The 15,468-nt window shown below is 46.8% G+C and overlaps 1 protein-coding gene across 4 annotated transcripts in view; it reads right to left on the bottom strand.

Moving 5' to 3' along the window:
* The window catches only part of MUSK (muscle associated receptor tyrosine kinase), a 52,812-nt gene that overhangs the window by 14,278 nt on the left and 23,066 nt on the right, over nt 1–15,468 (bottom strand). The window contains exons 6-10 of one of the 4 annotated variants that reach the window (XM_009473172.2): nt 13,795–13,919; nt 9,709–9,868; nt 8,186–8,192; nt 5,113–5,379; nt 303–478 (exon numbers count right to left, since the gene is read on the bottom strand). In XM_009473172.2, the coding sequence (XP_009471447.2) occupies nt 303–478; nt 5,113–5,379; nt 8,186–8,192; nt 9,709–9,868; nt 13,795–13,919 (735 nt within the window). Of the gene's footprint in view, nt 1–302; nt 479–5,112; nt 5,380–8,185; nt 8,193–9,704; nt 9,869–13,794; nt 13,941–15,468 lie in introns of all 4 variants that reach the window. The other 3 variants (XM_087742053.1, XM_087742051.1, XM_087742052.1) reach the window with 3 other exon arrangements.

Genomic DNA, 15,468 nt, shown 5'->3' with positions numbered 1-15,468 from the left:
TTTCTTTGCAATGGCACCTGAATGGCAATTTTTCCATCATTAAGACTGATTTTGTCAATGAGGTTGTTATGACCCTCTCAGTAAAGAGTCAGTCTTTATTTGCTTGAGGGATTTTTCCTGCGCTGCAGTCGGACGAGACAAGCAAACAGCCGATGCAACTGCCACAGTTCTGTCCACAGGCATTGACAGGACAGTACCCACCATCAGCCTTTACTTTAGTTGTAAATTATGGACCGCATCCTTCTCCCCTCCCTCACCAAGAACACAGCTCTCTGGACAACCGGCAGTGTGTGCCACCTTACCAAAGAAAGGGATGCGGGTGCAGGCGCTGGGGTCCTGGTGCAGGCTGGGCAGCCCGTTGCATTCAGGAAGAGTGAGCAGCATCAGCCCTGGCTTGTAAATCCCCTTCTGAGAGTTTTCCTCCATTGAGAGCCATTCCTTAAAGCAGTAGAGATCCTTTACAGCAAGGCAATTCTCTCTACATTGTTTTGCAAAAAACAGTGAAATACAGCAGTCAATGGCTTGTTAACAACGGCTGCACTTAGTGGTGTGCAGGGGTTATGCAGGCTGACAGAAATCCATTCACAGGGCTACACTTCTTTAAGCCAGTCTGGCTCATAAACCATAAAGGAAACTCTGTATAAAATGTAACAGCTTCCTTTAGGAAACCCACAAAGCTACACTTTCAATGAAGCAGGGTTATGCTCAAAACACAACACATATCACAGTCTGTGAGGAGTTCATTCCCATCTTTTCCTATAGATTTATTGTCATCTTCTACTAATAAACATCATGTCTGGGAGTTATCTTAGCATTTTTCAGTACATTCTAAAAATCTCACCTGTCTTCTGTAAATTGTATATTGAAGTGTCATCTACTAAAGACAGGAGGTAAGCTTCAATTCTTAATCTTCTTAAACTAAATATTTGCCTGTATTTTTAATCTCACAGAATCACCTATCCAATTTTCTTCTTTTCTCCACAGGCACCTTTCAGTCCATCTTTTATCTGTCAGCTGTCTGCAGCAAAACCTTTACAGTGCCTGGTAAAACAAGAGACCTAACTGTCTCCTAACTAATGCATTACCTCCATAACGATGGGAAACACTCACTTACAGGAGCACTTTGGCTGTTTAAATGCTCCTTAGATCAGAAACTGTTTGTGAAGAGGCCAAGGCAGAAATATCTGCACTGGCAAAAAAACCCAACCAAACAAACAAACTGTACCATAGTGGAAAGTTGGAGGGTTTGTTGCACCAGTCAATTTATTAGTGATTTGCTTATTTATGTACTCATTCTTGAAAGCCTGAGTTGCAAAACCAGCTTTGAGGTCATGTGCAGAGATTACTTTTGCTGAGTTCAGCTGAAGTCCTTTGCAGATCCACATCCTTCCCAACCTGCCAGCAGGTGTGGGAGAGGACACAGAAAGGTCCACAGAAAGGACACAGAAATGCTCAGACCCATGGTGAAGGTTTTAGCCAAATTCATCACATGGTGGGCTGATGCAGTTTCTTTACTTATAGTCTGACACAGTTTTGGCAAGAGCAGATGGCCATGAGTTTCGGTGATGACTACCAACACTGCAAGCCCTCTAAAGCACCTGAAGGACAGAGGCCTTTGGGAATTCTACCAGGGCAGCAGCTTTCTGCAACAGCAATGGATGCCCTTCAAGTCTTCAGGCTGAAGCCATCAAAGCCCAGCTGCCCCGTGCTCGATTTTAGCCAGTGCTGGTTTATTCCTTCCTCACTTCCATGAAAGCCAGAATGCAGCCAGATGGTGTAATTTATCTTTTTTATGGTAAACAGCATGTGGAACAGGAATGACCTTCTGAAGTAAAGAAATATGTTTAGCTAGGGAAATGAGAAAGTCTTGCATTTGAGGCGCTGGCTGACACTTGGGAGATTGGGACTGCATTAGCTGCCTTCACTCCTGAAGCCTGAGCATCCTTAAACAAGCCCCTTATTCAGTGTGCAACTGCAAGATGCAAAAGACCATTCCTCTGCCATCCTGTGCACTCCAGTGTTAAAGGCAGGTTATCTTCACCCACAAATACAACCCGGGAGCATGGTGAGGCAGCCAGAGGGAGGGATGGTCAGTCTCCTCGAGCTGGGTTCATACCATTGTTATAACACTTAAGCCTGAGCAGTGAGAGCTTGGTGAGATCATATGCAAAGATTACTTCAGATTATTATTAGAAATTTTATGTCATGTAAATGACAGATGGACAAAGAACAGTAGCAGCAAAAGAGGACAAGTGGGCCACTGGCAGTTTAGAGACCACAAAGGCCTGTTTAACAGGAGGTGGGGACACACAAACCCAACCAAAGAGAGACATTTCCCAACACAAGACTGTTCCCTGCAGCCTGGTCACTTCATATCAGCAGTGGCTGAAATAGAAATTGAGAGATTTTCTTTTGCTATCACAGAAACAGCCAGTGGTAAAAGGCAGATGTAACCAAGAATTATGAGATGAGACATCACTTTCCCTTAAAAACAGGAAAACTCTAATTTTAATCAAATTGCATCTTAATTTACATGAAGTGAAATTTTTGCCATGTTGTTTTCTTTTGTTTCACTTCATCTTGTTTTACCCCCTGATTATTTTTATAAAAGCTTTACTCACTCTGTTTGTCAGTTGTTATTCTTGCTAGCTAGCTTCCAAACCAAAATGAACATAAACAATGACATGGGGAGAGAAAAAATGGTGCAGAGAATAAATAACAAGACAAAAACACATGGAAATATGTCAAGGGAAATATGTCCCTCAAAAACTGGGAGAATTCTCTGGCCTCTGAGATAGTTAAATTCTTCCTTGTGAAGTATTTCAGCTGAAAACTGGTGTAGTCTAGCCAGTTTCTGCAGAGAGGTATAAAGTTGTCAGTAAAAAGCAGATAAGATAATTGGAAAGTAACCAAGACCATGCAAAATGTGTTCAAGAGCCCCCAGAGGTCTCAGCTGTTCAGAACTACGTATTAGATGTCTGAGTTATCAAAAGGAGTATTGGGTTAGGGCTTTGGAGGAACTGTTGTCCAGCTGATGTGCTCTGGGAACGGGAAACAGGAAGGGAGCCGTTCCAGGGCTCTTGTCATGAGGAAAGCTGCGTTTAAATCTGCATTAAAATAATGGGGAAAATCATCAAAGGGAAAAAAACGGAACATTGACTCATGGATTTGAAGAAAGATGATGCCAGGCAAGTCCATTGAGATTTAGACATATTTGCAAATTCTGTGCCTGTTAGCTCAAGATCAAGTGCAGATTTATGCTGATTTGTACCACTCTGACTTCAGAAGTGCAGGTCGAATCACCACGAGTTCTGGTCCTGCAAGGCCACTCGTGAGCAGGGGTAAATGAAGCAAGACCCAGATCTCACTGAAATGCCTCGTGGAGCACTGTGCAAAATCCTTAGCTGACAAATGTGCTGCGCATGTGTGGCTCAGATATAAACACTGTCACACATCTTGAAAAAAGGCAGAGAGATCATGTACTGAAGGGCACGATGACAAAGAGCTGAACAACAAGGTGGCAGGGAGGAGTCTGCCAGCAAAAAGCAAGCTTCAGTACTTGACTGCGTGATTATCTGTGGATACTTGCACGTACACTTCTTTCATAGGATATATGCCACTACCATGCTGGCAGAGGAATACAGAACAGCATAGGCACCAAATAGAGAACACAATGTATTGTCAAGCTTTGTACTGGGATTTTCCTCTGTGCCTTTGTTTTAGAGATATTAAAGGAGGAGCAATCAGAAAGGTCCAGGTTACAAAGACAACAAGCTGTTGATTGTCCTAAAAAGCCCCTACATAACGGGAAAAATAATTGCCAGTAGAGTACGTCTGGCCCAATTCCAGCTGGCAGAGTGCTTGCCATGTCTGCAGAGAACACTTGTATTTTACTTGAGACACTACAGTTGGGACTGCTCTCCCAATAAACACAAATCTGAATAATCTGTTTTAAGATGAGGTTCAAGGAGGACAAGAGCAAAGTACTGCACTTAGGCAGGGATGTCAGCTGCTCAAACATAAAATGGGGAATGACTAGACAACAGTCCTCCAGGGGCTGAAAAAGGACATGAATCAGTTGTGGCTGACAGTTATGTTAGGAAAAAAGAAAGCTTCACCCTGAGAGGTCTGTGTGGGGCTGTTCTCTGCAAGGCACACCAGGCAATCATCATTTCATTATAGTTAACACTAACAGAACCTGGGCTGGAGGCTACATATATTTAGCACTTAAGGAAAGATTAGGAGCAGAAGCTTCAGAAGCTGGAAGAGCAAGAGCTATGAGCAGAGCTTGGAAAAAACTGCTTTATTCTAGTCTGAGAAGTTGGAGAAGATGTAAAATCTCTCTGCAAAGAGGAAAGGAAGAAACTTGTCTCTGTGGCCGTGGTGGGAGCACAAGGAGCAATGAGGGAAGGGCTGCTCAGGAAATTGCCCGGGGAGGGAGCAGTCTCTCCATCACTGGGATGTGTTGCACAAACACCTATCAGCAGTGGATTAGCTGTAGTGGAAGATGCTTTGGGCTCCTCGAGGTCTCTGCCAGCCCTGTTTCAATGCACATTTCTCTGCATATGAAAGGATACAAGAGCCAGATGGGAGGTTTGGTTTAGCAGGTACAATTACACTCCAGTGTCTCTGGTGTAGTCTTTTTTTGTTTCACCTTCATCGTGGTGGGAAGTGCTGAATGATTAGTGTATTGCCTTGGCCAGATTTGTTGCACACATCGTGACCATATTTAGTTAAAACTGCAAACAAGCAATTACTTTTGATAGTAATAGTGAGTACATACTGACCTAGTAACATTTAACTGATAGCAATATGTTAATTAATTAAATCAATTATGTCATTCACATGGATATTTCTTTTCAACGCTGTTCACTAAAAGCAGATATCTGGGCCTGAAAGTCAGTCCATACCCTAACAACGAGCACAGAGCACGAGCTGGATCAGATCTTCTTTGAGCATACAGAGGAGAGAGCAAAGGGAAAACTCATGCAAACCTGGAAGACCCATTTTCACTCAGTGCTACTGCAGGTTTGGACAGACCCTCACCACTCCCCTGCTGCCTACGCATCCCCATGAAATGAAAGTGAAAAATGAGCTTTTTTTTTCATTTACCTGCACACTGGTTTTGGAGCTGGCCCAGCTCCCGAGGGATTGCACTCCTGGAAGATGTAGTTACACAGCAGAGACTCAGCAGCCGGTTGGCAGAATGAACTCACCATTTTCAGTTCAGTCCAGGCAGTGTGCACAAGCAGCTCTTGGGTCTCCTCTGGGTCAGCATACAAGGAGTTGAAGAAAACAAGAGCATTCTTCGCCAAGATAGCACTACACACCTCACCTCTGTACGTGCTGCAGTAGCCTGCATCACCCTTGTACAGCTTGCTGTCGAGGATAAGAGCATACACACACAGTAAGCTCACAGCCTTAAACTCCTGCAGGAGCGGGATGCCTAGGCTCTGTTTCTGAATAAAGTGGCATCTGTAAGGCTAACAGAGGCCGTAGGATAGCATAGATGGTTATAACCACTAAAAACAGTTAATACCATCCAAAAATGAAATTTCTGCGAGGAATCCCAGTGTAAGTGCAGGACCCTTCTGGCGAGCTCCAGGGCTGAGGCTCTGGCCGAGGGTTGCTAGCATTATAAGTGGGCAAAAAGACTGAGTGATCATGCACAACCGTGACCTAGCGTGGCCCCTCACCCTGCCCCCAGGCCCTAATGGGAAAATGTTTTGTTTTTCTGCTTCCCTGCAGAAGGCATCAACCCTGCTGCTTGCTGCACACCTGTGATAACTCAGGATTTTTTGCTCACCTGCCTAGCAACAATTTAATTTTGGATGGACTCGATGAGCAGGAGCCAGGTGAGTCCCACCCAACATGTGCCAGGAAATTCTTCAGAAGATCAGAGCAGCCAAACTCCTGCCTGCCCCTCCTCAGCTCCTGCACCTCTCCTGACCATGCCTCTCTTCTGCACATGTTTAGGTGGGAGAGACAGGGAGGAGGAAGGCACAAGCCTCTGCAGTTTTCCTTCTGGTGCTTCCCTGCAAGGTCCATCCTCTCCTCTCTTCACCACATCTCCCACTTTGCAAACTCCTGCTGCAAAGCATGGGGCCAGAGCTATGCTGGAGAAATAAAAAGCACAGCAGGGTCGGCTCCTTTATGGGCCATTTATTTATCTTTCCCGTGTTTTTTGCATCTAGCAGGAGGTGGCTGTCATCCCTCCCTCCCTTCTTCCCCACGGCTATCAAAAGGGAGCAGCAGGGCAAGGGCACGTACAGGTCAGCCGCGCTCCCAGCAGCTCCCACAGCCGCCCCACGGCAGCGAGGTCTGCAGGTGAGGATGTGCCCTCTGCTCAGGCAACCTGTGGGATGCAGTGCCCTCGGTGGTGGGGGGAAACCTGGGAAAACAGCCTCCCCTGTGTGCAGGGGATGGCCGAATCGGGGAGGTAGGAGGGCTGGGTGCAGCTGTCCCCACTGCTCATTCAGCCAGTCTAACTGGGGTCAGGGAGTTCAATTCACAACACGCCAACCATTTGGAGTAGCCAGCAGAGCTATTTGTATCTTTGCCTTTTCTTTCATTCCCCTGTCCAAATAATCACCCATTGTCAACCCTGGGCGTTCTTGCTGTTTTTCTTTGGAACGCTGGATGTACATGGACAAGGCATTATACAGGGTGCCCAAATTTCAGCTTGTCAGGTGCTGCTCTCTGCAGATGACACTCTCTGGCCCTGGTTTAGCTGCACTACTTTGGGTTCAATGACAATTTTTTTTTTAATTAATATTTTTTTCCTCTATGTCACATCATTGGCTAAGAAATACAGCAAGGCACTGATTCCTTGAGGTAGCACCAAAATGGCAGTGGTGCTGTGACACCCTGCGTCACCTCAGGCGCCATGGACACACCTTCATGTGACACAGGCACCCCCCGGCATCTTGCGCCGGTCCCACAGCCCATGACATCTCCCTGGCACAGAGCAGGCTTCCCCACAGCACTGCGCTGTGCCCAACCCCTGCTAGAGTTGTCCTTGGTGTGGCAGGGGTCACGTTATTCACATTTTCCTAATGATGCCCGTTGTGCTTAATCTGAAAGGTGCATCCTCCCTGTGCCCCAAGAGGCAAAAGAGGGCACAGGCATGCATGGAGCTGCTGTGCTGCTGACTTGAGTGGGCTGCAGAATCAGCCTGACAAGAGCCACCAGCGCTAATATTGTGTTTCCTCACTTTTTTAAAACCTGCAGGGAGACACGGACCAGGCTGCAATGGAGAAGCAGCAACAACATGTTTCTCACAATGCCTTGTCACAGAAAGGGAATTTCGTGCAACAAATGTTGAGAACAACTGCAGGACAGAAGGGCTGAGCATTTGATCACTGTTCCCATGCCTGTCACACCTACAGGGGTGCAGGTGTAAAGCATAAGTCTGCCATCATCATCAGCTGGTCACTAAATCACTTACAAACTTCCTGAATCAATCTTGCAAGCCCCTGTGAGGGAGGCAAGGGCCTTCACAGGGAGCCTGTGTCAACAGAGTGGCAAAGCCATTTGCTCAGATTTTCTCAGGCTCTACTCTTTGCTTTAGCTCCCAGCCCTCCTCCCAGGCTAACTGTCTCATTTTCCTTCCAGACTGATCTGCCAGTGCAGTGTGTAGAAATATGCTAGGACTCTAAAAAGAAAAAGCCAGCCAAATTGTTCAGTATGCCAAAAAATACTAAGCAAAAGTGCATGTCTGATCACACACAAGTGGCTTTATCCATCCATAACTCTGCTTGGAACAAATATCTAAACCTCTCTTGCCCTAATCTGGTGATCACCAAACCAAAATATTGGCTGTGTTTAACTTGCAGTTAAGCTTTTGCCTGTAAATTTATAAGGTCAGTGAAGTTGTGGATGTGTAACTGTGAACAGAATTTACTCCAGAATATTCTGCCCACTACTGTATTTTAAACACCCTTACTGATGTGTGATCCATTGTTTGCTTGATACGGAAGCATCCCTATCTACCTGGTCCCAGTCTCCAATTATACCTGTATAAAGCAGCTCAGTGTTCCCTTCAGGTGAACCTCATCTGCATGCTTGGCATCCAGAAACCTGCTCCCTTCATTTAAGCAAAATTAACCAAATCCCCTTGGTTCATCGTTCTTCTCCTCCCTGGCCCAGAAAAAACACCCAGCCAGCCACAGAAAGTCATTCTTACCTCCACTCTGCCAGGAGGCACCAGATCCAGGAATTGTGATGAGCCAGGAGAAAGAAGAAACAAAAAGACATCAGTGACACTTCATTGCCCCCTCTGATATGTGGGACTTAAGATTTCCATGCTAGGAAATTTGTCTCAGACCTGTAAGCTGTCTGAAAAGGACGCAGCTAAATTCTGTCCTTCTTTTGCACCTTCTTGTGGGGAAGAAGAATTGGGCAACACTGGATGCCATACGAGGAGAGGGAATAAGGAGGAAGTGCATTATTGACTGCAGTTCTTGCTGAGGTGGACTGTTGCACCCTAAACCCACACCTTTAGCCTTATCCTTTGGGTCCTACGTAACGAGCAGATAGCATACTCTGTTTAAGCCACGCATGCACCCATTACTGCAGGCAGCATCTGTAACAGGTGGGAGAAACCAGGGCTGGAGGAGCACCACAGGCACATGGCCGTGCCCCTAGCTTGCAGCACTGCAGGCAGCTGGGCTGTGCTGGCATGGAAAGGAGGCACTGAGCATCAGCCAAGGACTGGGACACCTCTGCCGTGGGACCCTTGGGAGCTGGGATGAGGCCAAGGCAGCTCCTGCTCATGTCTCAGGGGCTGCTCCCCTCTTGCTGAGCGCAGGCAGCCTGGAGGAGGGCAGTGCAGCTTCTCCCACCAGCCTAAAGCACCTGGCCTCCCTACTGCATTTGCAGATCTGCTTCCTGGGGCAGAGCCTTGCCTGGGCTAAATAAAGTGGGGATGTGAAATGTGGTACCAAGTGCTGAGCCTCTTATGGGGCAGAGCTTGCTGCTAGGTTTCAATGCCAAATGTAAGAAGGGGCATGGTTATTTTCTCAACAGAGCAGCGGTTGAGGCACAGAGAGAGGGGCAGATGCATGCTTCGTTAACAGCAGGACCAGGGCTACCACCCCATGTCTGGAGCCCTCGGTGGTTCCTCTTTCTTCTGACTGAACCCCCCTGCCTGTCCCACGAGGGAAGGCACAAGCTGCCACCTTTCTCTTGGTGTGATAAATGCTGTCAGCGGTCTCAGACCATTGTATTTCTCCTCTTTGGATCATCCTTTCCCCATTTGGGAGATGTCTCTGGGAGCAGAGGTTACCCCAGGCACGGTGGGGTACTGCTCTGACATGAACATCCATGCTTTCTGGATGAAACCCTCTGAGAAGCCAAAGCGCTCATGAAAGCTATTTTCACCTTGCTGTTAGGTGATATCAACGCTGGGTCATGGCCATGACTTCCTCCGCATGGATGAACTTACCAAGTGTGCTTCTGGGACACAAAGTACAAGACGGCATCAAACATTCAGGAAATGACAGCTGTGCCAGTCTCCAAAGTGTAAGAATATATGAGGAAATAGCCTGGCGGGGGATGTACTCAGATTTAGTCCCCTGCACACTGTCAGCTCTCCAAGGCTTTCCCTTCTCCCCCGAGTACTTCACACCACTTCCTCTCCCTCAGCAAGGAAGTTAGGACTGCGATTGCAAGGGTAAAAAATTAACAAACCCTTCTTTCCCAGCGTACCTGAAACACTGATAGTTGCTGCGGCTTTTGCAGCTCCAAAAGTTTTGCTGTGTTTGTTTGTGGCGAGGCAAGTGAACAGGCCAGGTCGGGTGACGTGCACCTGCAGTCTGGAGTCAACCACTCTGTCCTTGACACTTTCCACTATAGACCCTGCAGAAACCTAAGAGAGTGAAAAGCCCAGTGCAGTGGTGTTTCCAACAAAGGCAAGCAAACAAACCAAGGAAAAACCTAAGAGACCTAGCCCCAAACATTTAAACTGGCAGAGAAAGATGTAGCAAGCAGATAGAAGTGGCAGAGAGCTAAAGCTGCTGGCGTTATTTTGGTGCTTTCATAGCAGCTGACTTCACAGACAAAAGCAAATGTTAAAGACATCTCCTATTTCACACTTCAGCAATACTTCTGCAATTAATTTTCAGTTCCAGAGGACCATAGTCTCAGTTTTGCTCATGTAATTGATCTGGCTAATTACTCCAAGAGGTCTTCTAGTAGATTATTTGCCTATTCATGCCTTAGCAAGGAAAGGCATGAGGCAGCTTTGTAGACCCTGGCTATACAGAGGGAGAAAAGAAAATAGTTTGGAAGTTCTTGATTCTGGATTAATGTAACCACTGCCACACTTCCAAAGCAGTCATGAGCAAAGCAAGTGCTCTGCCTCCAACACTTTGGCAGATATCTGATAGATTTTCTTATCTCACACCTGGAAATATGGAAGGTGTTGCAGATGCGGTGATTTTGGCCAGCTCTTTTCCCAGGTCAGAAATTCCCAGGTAAATGAGCTTGGAGCCTGCTGATTTTGGCTAGTTGGGCTTGATTTTATCCTCAAGTCTTTTCTGCTCATATGGCATTCATTAAAGTAGGAGGACATGGTACACCAAGACTCTACCTTGCAAAGGCAGTAGGAAGGAGCAGCATTGCCTGCTCTAGCCTTCATACTGTTAGGAAGCATCAAGTGTAATTCAAGCAAGATGTGGTTGTCCGTGGATCCCACTAGTGTGACCTGGCCCTAAGGACAGTGAGAGTCGTCTCCCTGGATCCATCCCAGCAAAGTACTCTACCTATGCATCTATCTGAGAGGCCAGAGAGATCAATCTGACCTCCCTGGAAGTTAGTAGAAACGTGATTTCAATGGGATCTGTGTCTGCTCCCAAAGCTATCAACAGTAATAACTGAAAAAGCAAGAAGGGATGTGTCAGTGTTGTATCATGACTTCAGTAAGTAGATTAGTTTCGCTCTAAAAGGAAAATGCTGAAAATACTATATTTGTTTTGCCTCACTCAAGCTCAACTTGGAGTTGTGGTGAGGGAACGTGCATGGGAGGAAATCACTAAATAACCAGACCAACACAGTTATTGTAAGTATTGCATCAGGGATGGGTGTTATGCTGGTCACTGTGCAAATGCAAGGACCAGGGATATTTTTTGGCCTTATGCTGTGAAGTTCAGGTGGATGGGAGCTCAGGGGACATTTTTTCACAAGTTTCTCTTTTGTTACAGTGCTGGTCAGGTTTATTTTTTGAATTTTTTTCTCCCCAGAAACCACTCAGCATTAAGACACTGCTGGAACCTTCCTGGTGGAAAGGAGGAATTTCTTTACAGGCTGCCCCTGCCTCCCAGCATCCACCCGGGAGAGGTGGCCACTCGCCCTGAGCCACTTGTCCTGATCCAGTCCTCTCTCCCTCCTTACCCCTCAGGCCTCCGGTGTATCCTGCCCTGTTAGCTCCCCTCCTGGCAGCACTGGACTGTGCCTGGCGGGCATGGAGAGCCAGGATTGCCCCTCCCGGCTTGGGCCCGGGGGAGGAAAAGGGCACTCAGGTAGCTGCAAGCAGTACAAGCAGTACGCATGGTCACACACACCATGGAAAATCACAGGTGAAAGTGTCAAGTAGTTGTGCCTAGGACTTCCACGCAGGCCAGCAGTTGTTTTCTCTACTGGGAACCTCAAGCCATTCCCTTGTGTTAATTGATTCCCTTCCCCTTTCAAATACGTTCCCTAAGATTTTGTTTCCAGCAGGTCTTTTTTTTAGCCTTTAAAATGCTACCTCTGCCACCACCAAAGCAGAGACCTCTTCACATCTTCATACCTGGCTCACTCATTCTTTGCGGTATGGAAAACTACAGCGTGAGGTCCATGATGCCCTGCAGTGCATAGCGGGAGGAAAAGGAATTGTGTTTCTGTTTAGGTAGGCAAGGCAGCTGCTGCACAGAGGAGTTTCCATCCTTCTCTTCAAAGGCAGCTCAATAAACTCAGCAGAGTCCCACTCTTTAAACCTTAGGACAATTACAGGTTGGCATTCAGACACTGTAATTCTGGAGGCACGTTGCATCTTCAAATGAGTCACCACTGCTTGCTCATGAGCCAGCCCTCAAAGGCACACACTCCAGTCCACCTGGTTCCTGGCCTGACTTTCCCAGACACGGGCTCTCATTAAGGTCTCCTCATCATATTTAAAATGAGGCAGTATGGAGCACCACCCTCCTGGCACTGGGCTTTGCCTTGCAGACAGGAACAGGGCAGGGCAGAGCAGATCTGACCAGCCAGGCAGTGGCCCTGGGCAGGGGCTGAGCATCGTCTCACACACAGCTCTCTGTGAGACTAATGCACAGGTGGGAACTTGGCAGAGCATGGGTCTGTGCTCTGGAAATACTCTGGCCTTGCCAGGGACCCCAGACCCCCAAAAGGTTTCTTCCCCAATGGGGAAGAAGTCTTGAATGAACACCTGCAGTTGTCTCAAAATAATTATCGCCAGAAACTACCGAGGACCCATGGAGCTCTGCGGAGGCTAATCTGCTCCCTTTGCTGTTCTCTCCAGCAACCTCGAGCAAATATAGAAAATTAGCCCTAATCAGACTGGAGGACACAATACAGTTTAAAGGAGATAAGGAAGGCAAGACAGCCTGCAGAGTAGCCCAGGCTTCTTAATAATGTATTTTAATACATGGAAAGAGGGGATACAGAGAAGAATGGAGATAGCCTCCTGAAGTAAGCAATTGGAGCAAGAGGATTTATTGGTCCTGCTGGACAAGCAAGTCCATAGGAATGGCCATGGCTAGCCAGTGGCCAGAAGGAGTTGGGGCTGACAAGGAGTCAGTGAGAAAGAGCGGAGGCAAATTGCCAGCCTGCGTGCAGCGGCTGCTCCACCTGCCTCCACAGCATCATGCCCTGGGGCTCACATCCTTAAAAAAGCTGTTGAAAGACCACAGAGAGTATAAAACATGTCCACCATAACTCTGTGAAGACTGGAGGAAACCCATGGCAGGCTTAGTCTGCAGAGCTGCTGTGATTGTGGTGCACCGCGCACTCCCAGGGAGGCAATATCAGGTGTCAAGCGGCTCTTCAGTTCAGCTGAAGGGAAGGCATTGCAATAGCCTATACATGGACATGAAAGCCAGACGAATTCAAAGCAGGCACCTATTTTAAATGGTCAGGATCATTAGACCATGGAACAATTTCCTGTGAGAAGCAGAGGATTTGCATCTCTTGGTGCCTGCTGCTGAAGAGGATGTGCCTTTCTTGAGGACGTGCTTCTAGCCAGGAACAAATTGGTGACATACTTCAGTGTGTCACCTCGGTCAGTCTAGAAAATTTCAGATCTATTCATGTGCAAATATGCTGTGCCTACATGCTGTCCTACAGGTATTTTGTCTCAAGACAGTTTGCTCTGGCTAACTACCTCAGTTTGTGTTATTTTGTCAAATAAGCAATTTTGCCATGTTATTGTTACCACATTAGGAGAAAGGAGAGGAAGGTGGCTCCTGATAATTAAACCCATGATGAAGTCCTAGAAACCCTGACTCGGAGGAAACATCTAAACATGTAAACATGTAAAGCATCCTTCATCTCAGGCTTTCCAGACCCTAACAAATTAACCCACGCAACACCCTGGAGAAGGGGGAGAGTGTTTTGCACAGGAGAAAACTGAAGCAGGGAGGTGAGGTGAGCTCAACTTGATTGCACAGAGAGGTGCTAAGTAAGGCAGGAATAGAAACCACGGGCACTGGCTCCTCACCCCACATTTTAATCCCTGGTCTGCACTTCTGGTTGCTAGCAGCCCTATGGAGTCAAAAGCATGAAAAAAGAGGCACTTACAGCTTTCCCATTTTCCAGCCAGGTGACCGTGGGGACTGGAAGTCCGGTCGCCATGCACCGCAACGTCACCACAGACCCAAAGGTGATATTTTGGGATTCGGGAGCCTTCAGGATTCTGGCAAAAACTGCAGGAGAAGACAAAGGTGCTAGTTGAACAGCGATGTAAAACTGAGGTTGTGCTGGTGTGGGGATGCTTCCTCCTCAACAGGTCTTGAAATAAGCCCCACAAACAAAAGCCCCAAATAGCACAGGCTTCCCAGTGAGCAACAGTCTTGGGAGAGGGACAAGGAGGAGAAAGACAGTAATTGGCATGGTTATGTTCTGCACCTTACAGACCAAAATTTTACCTCCAGAAATTTCTACATCATCCGAGTTCAACACCTCAGAGGAGGTAAAGTGCAAAAAAACAAGGGCAAACTCATCAGTAGCATGCAGATGGGACAGCTTAGAGCAAATACGTGGCAAGTTACAATGCTGCCCTGCCAAGAGTGACCTCATGCAAAACTTGTTCAAAACTATCAAGGGAGACCACCAGTGTGGTCACATACCACGAAGGTTAAGGGTCAGATAAGCTCCTCAGTGTGATCACAGTGATTAGGACTTACCATGGAGAGCTGCAAACCCCAGCATTTTCCATGCCACGACAACCTGCCCTAAGGGGAGAGAGTCTAATATTGAGTTATGGGGGAATGGCTGGAAAAGACTTTGGGAAGCTGAGATTGCAGGGGGAAAGTGGATTTTTAAAGTGACTTTTCATCTCTACTGCTTTTGCTTCTTTTGTGGCAATATGGTTACTGGGCAGTTTGAAGATAAGCAAGATAAGCGCCTCCCTGCCCCAAGAATAGTTTGGGGTTTTTTTTGGTGAAAAGAAGAAGTGAAGCATTTTTGCTGAAAACTTATTTCAGTCCAGAAACACAACTCTGATGGCCTTCACAGGCTGTATTTCAGCTGCTGTACTTGGACCACATAGAGGAAAGTAGAGAAGAGAGACATTTCCCATGTGGAACATTTCAGTTTTGACCCAAAATTTTTAATGGAGATGCCTGAATGTCTGTGTAGAAGCAGGCTGAATAGTTCTGTGCCATTTCTTCCTCCGGTTTCTCATACTTAATGAGTAATGCTCACTCTCTCCCTTCTGGGCTGCACAGCAATGACTAAAAGTCTCCATCAGAAATTTTAGTAAGCAAAGGAGTTTCTCTTGGAGTTCTCAGACAAGCCTAATATCTTGTTTGCCACTTTTGCTATCTGTGTGGTTCCCCTTACCAACATATCTGATCATGTTTTGGTTTTCTGTGTCTCTGTTTGCCCAACGCACCTCTTGGCACCGTCCAGCGGTTGCTCCCAGATGGAGACCTCTAATGCAGAGCAAGTAGGAGACCAGTGAGGGTCCCATCAGAAACAGAACATCTGTCCCTGCCATTTGGGATAGGAAGGCTTTGTCTGCAAAATTTCAGTTGGAACAAAAAAAAGTATATGCTTTCCACATAATCCTTCCACCCAGTCTTGGTCTGAGAAGGGGCTGAGATTTGTGTTAATGAAGAGCCTAAAACTAGCTTTTGCTCGTGGATAGGCAACACTAGGAGTACCTTTCAGCATAGAAACTTATTTGTCTTAGGAGCACAGCCATTCAATAGGCTCCTGGGAGGGGCTTTTAGGAAGATTAAATTTAATGTC

This window comes from Nipponia nippon, unplaced genomic scaffold (assembly GCF_047370975.1).
Source record: "Nipponia nippon isolate SJK-2023a ecotype South Korea unplaced genomic scaffold, ASM4737097v1 scaffold_8, whole genome shotgun sequence".
Taxonomy (NCBI): Eukaryota; Metazoa; Chordata; class Aves; order Pelecaniformes; family Threskiornithidae; genus Nipponia; species Nipponia nippon.
The sequence above is the reverse complement of the archived record's forward strand: the minus strand, read 5'-3'. Positions and strand labels throughout refer to the sequence as shown.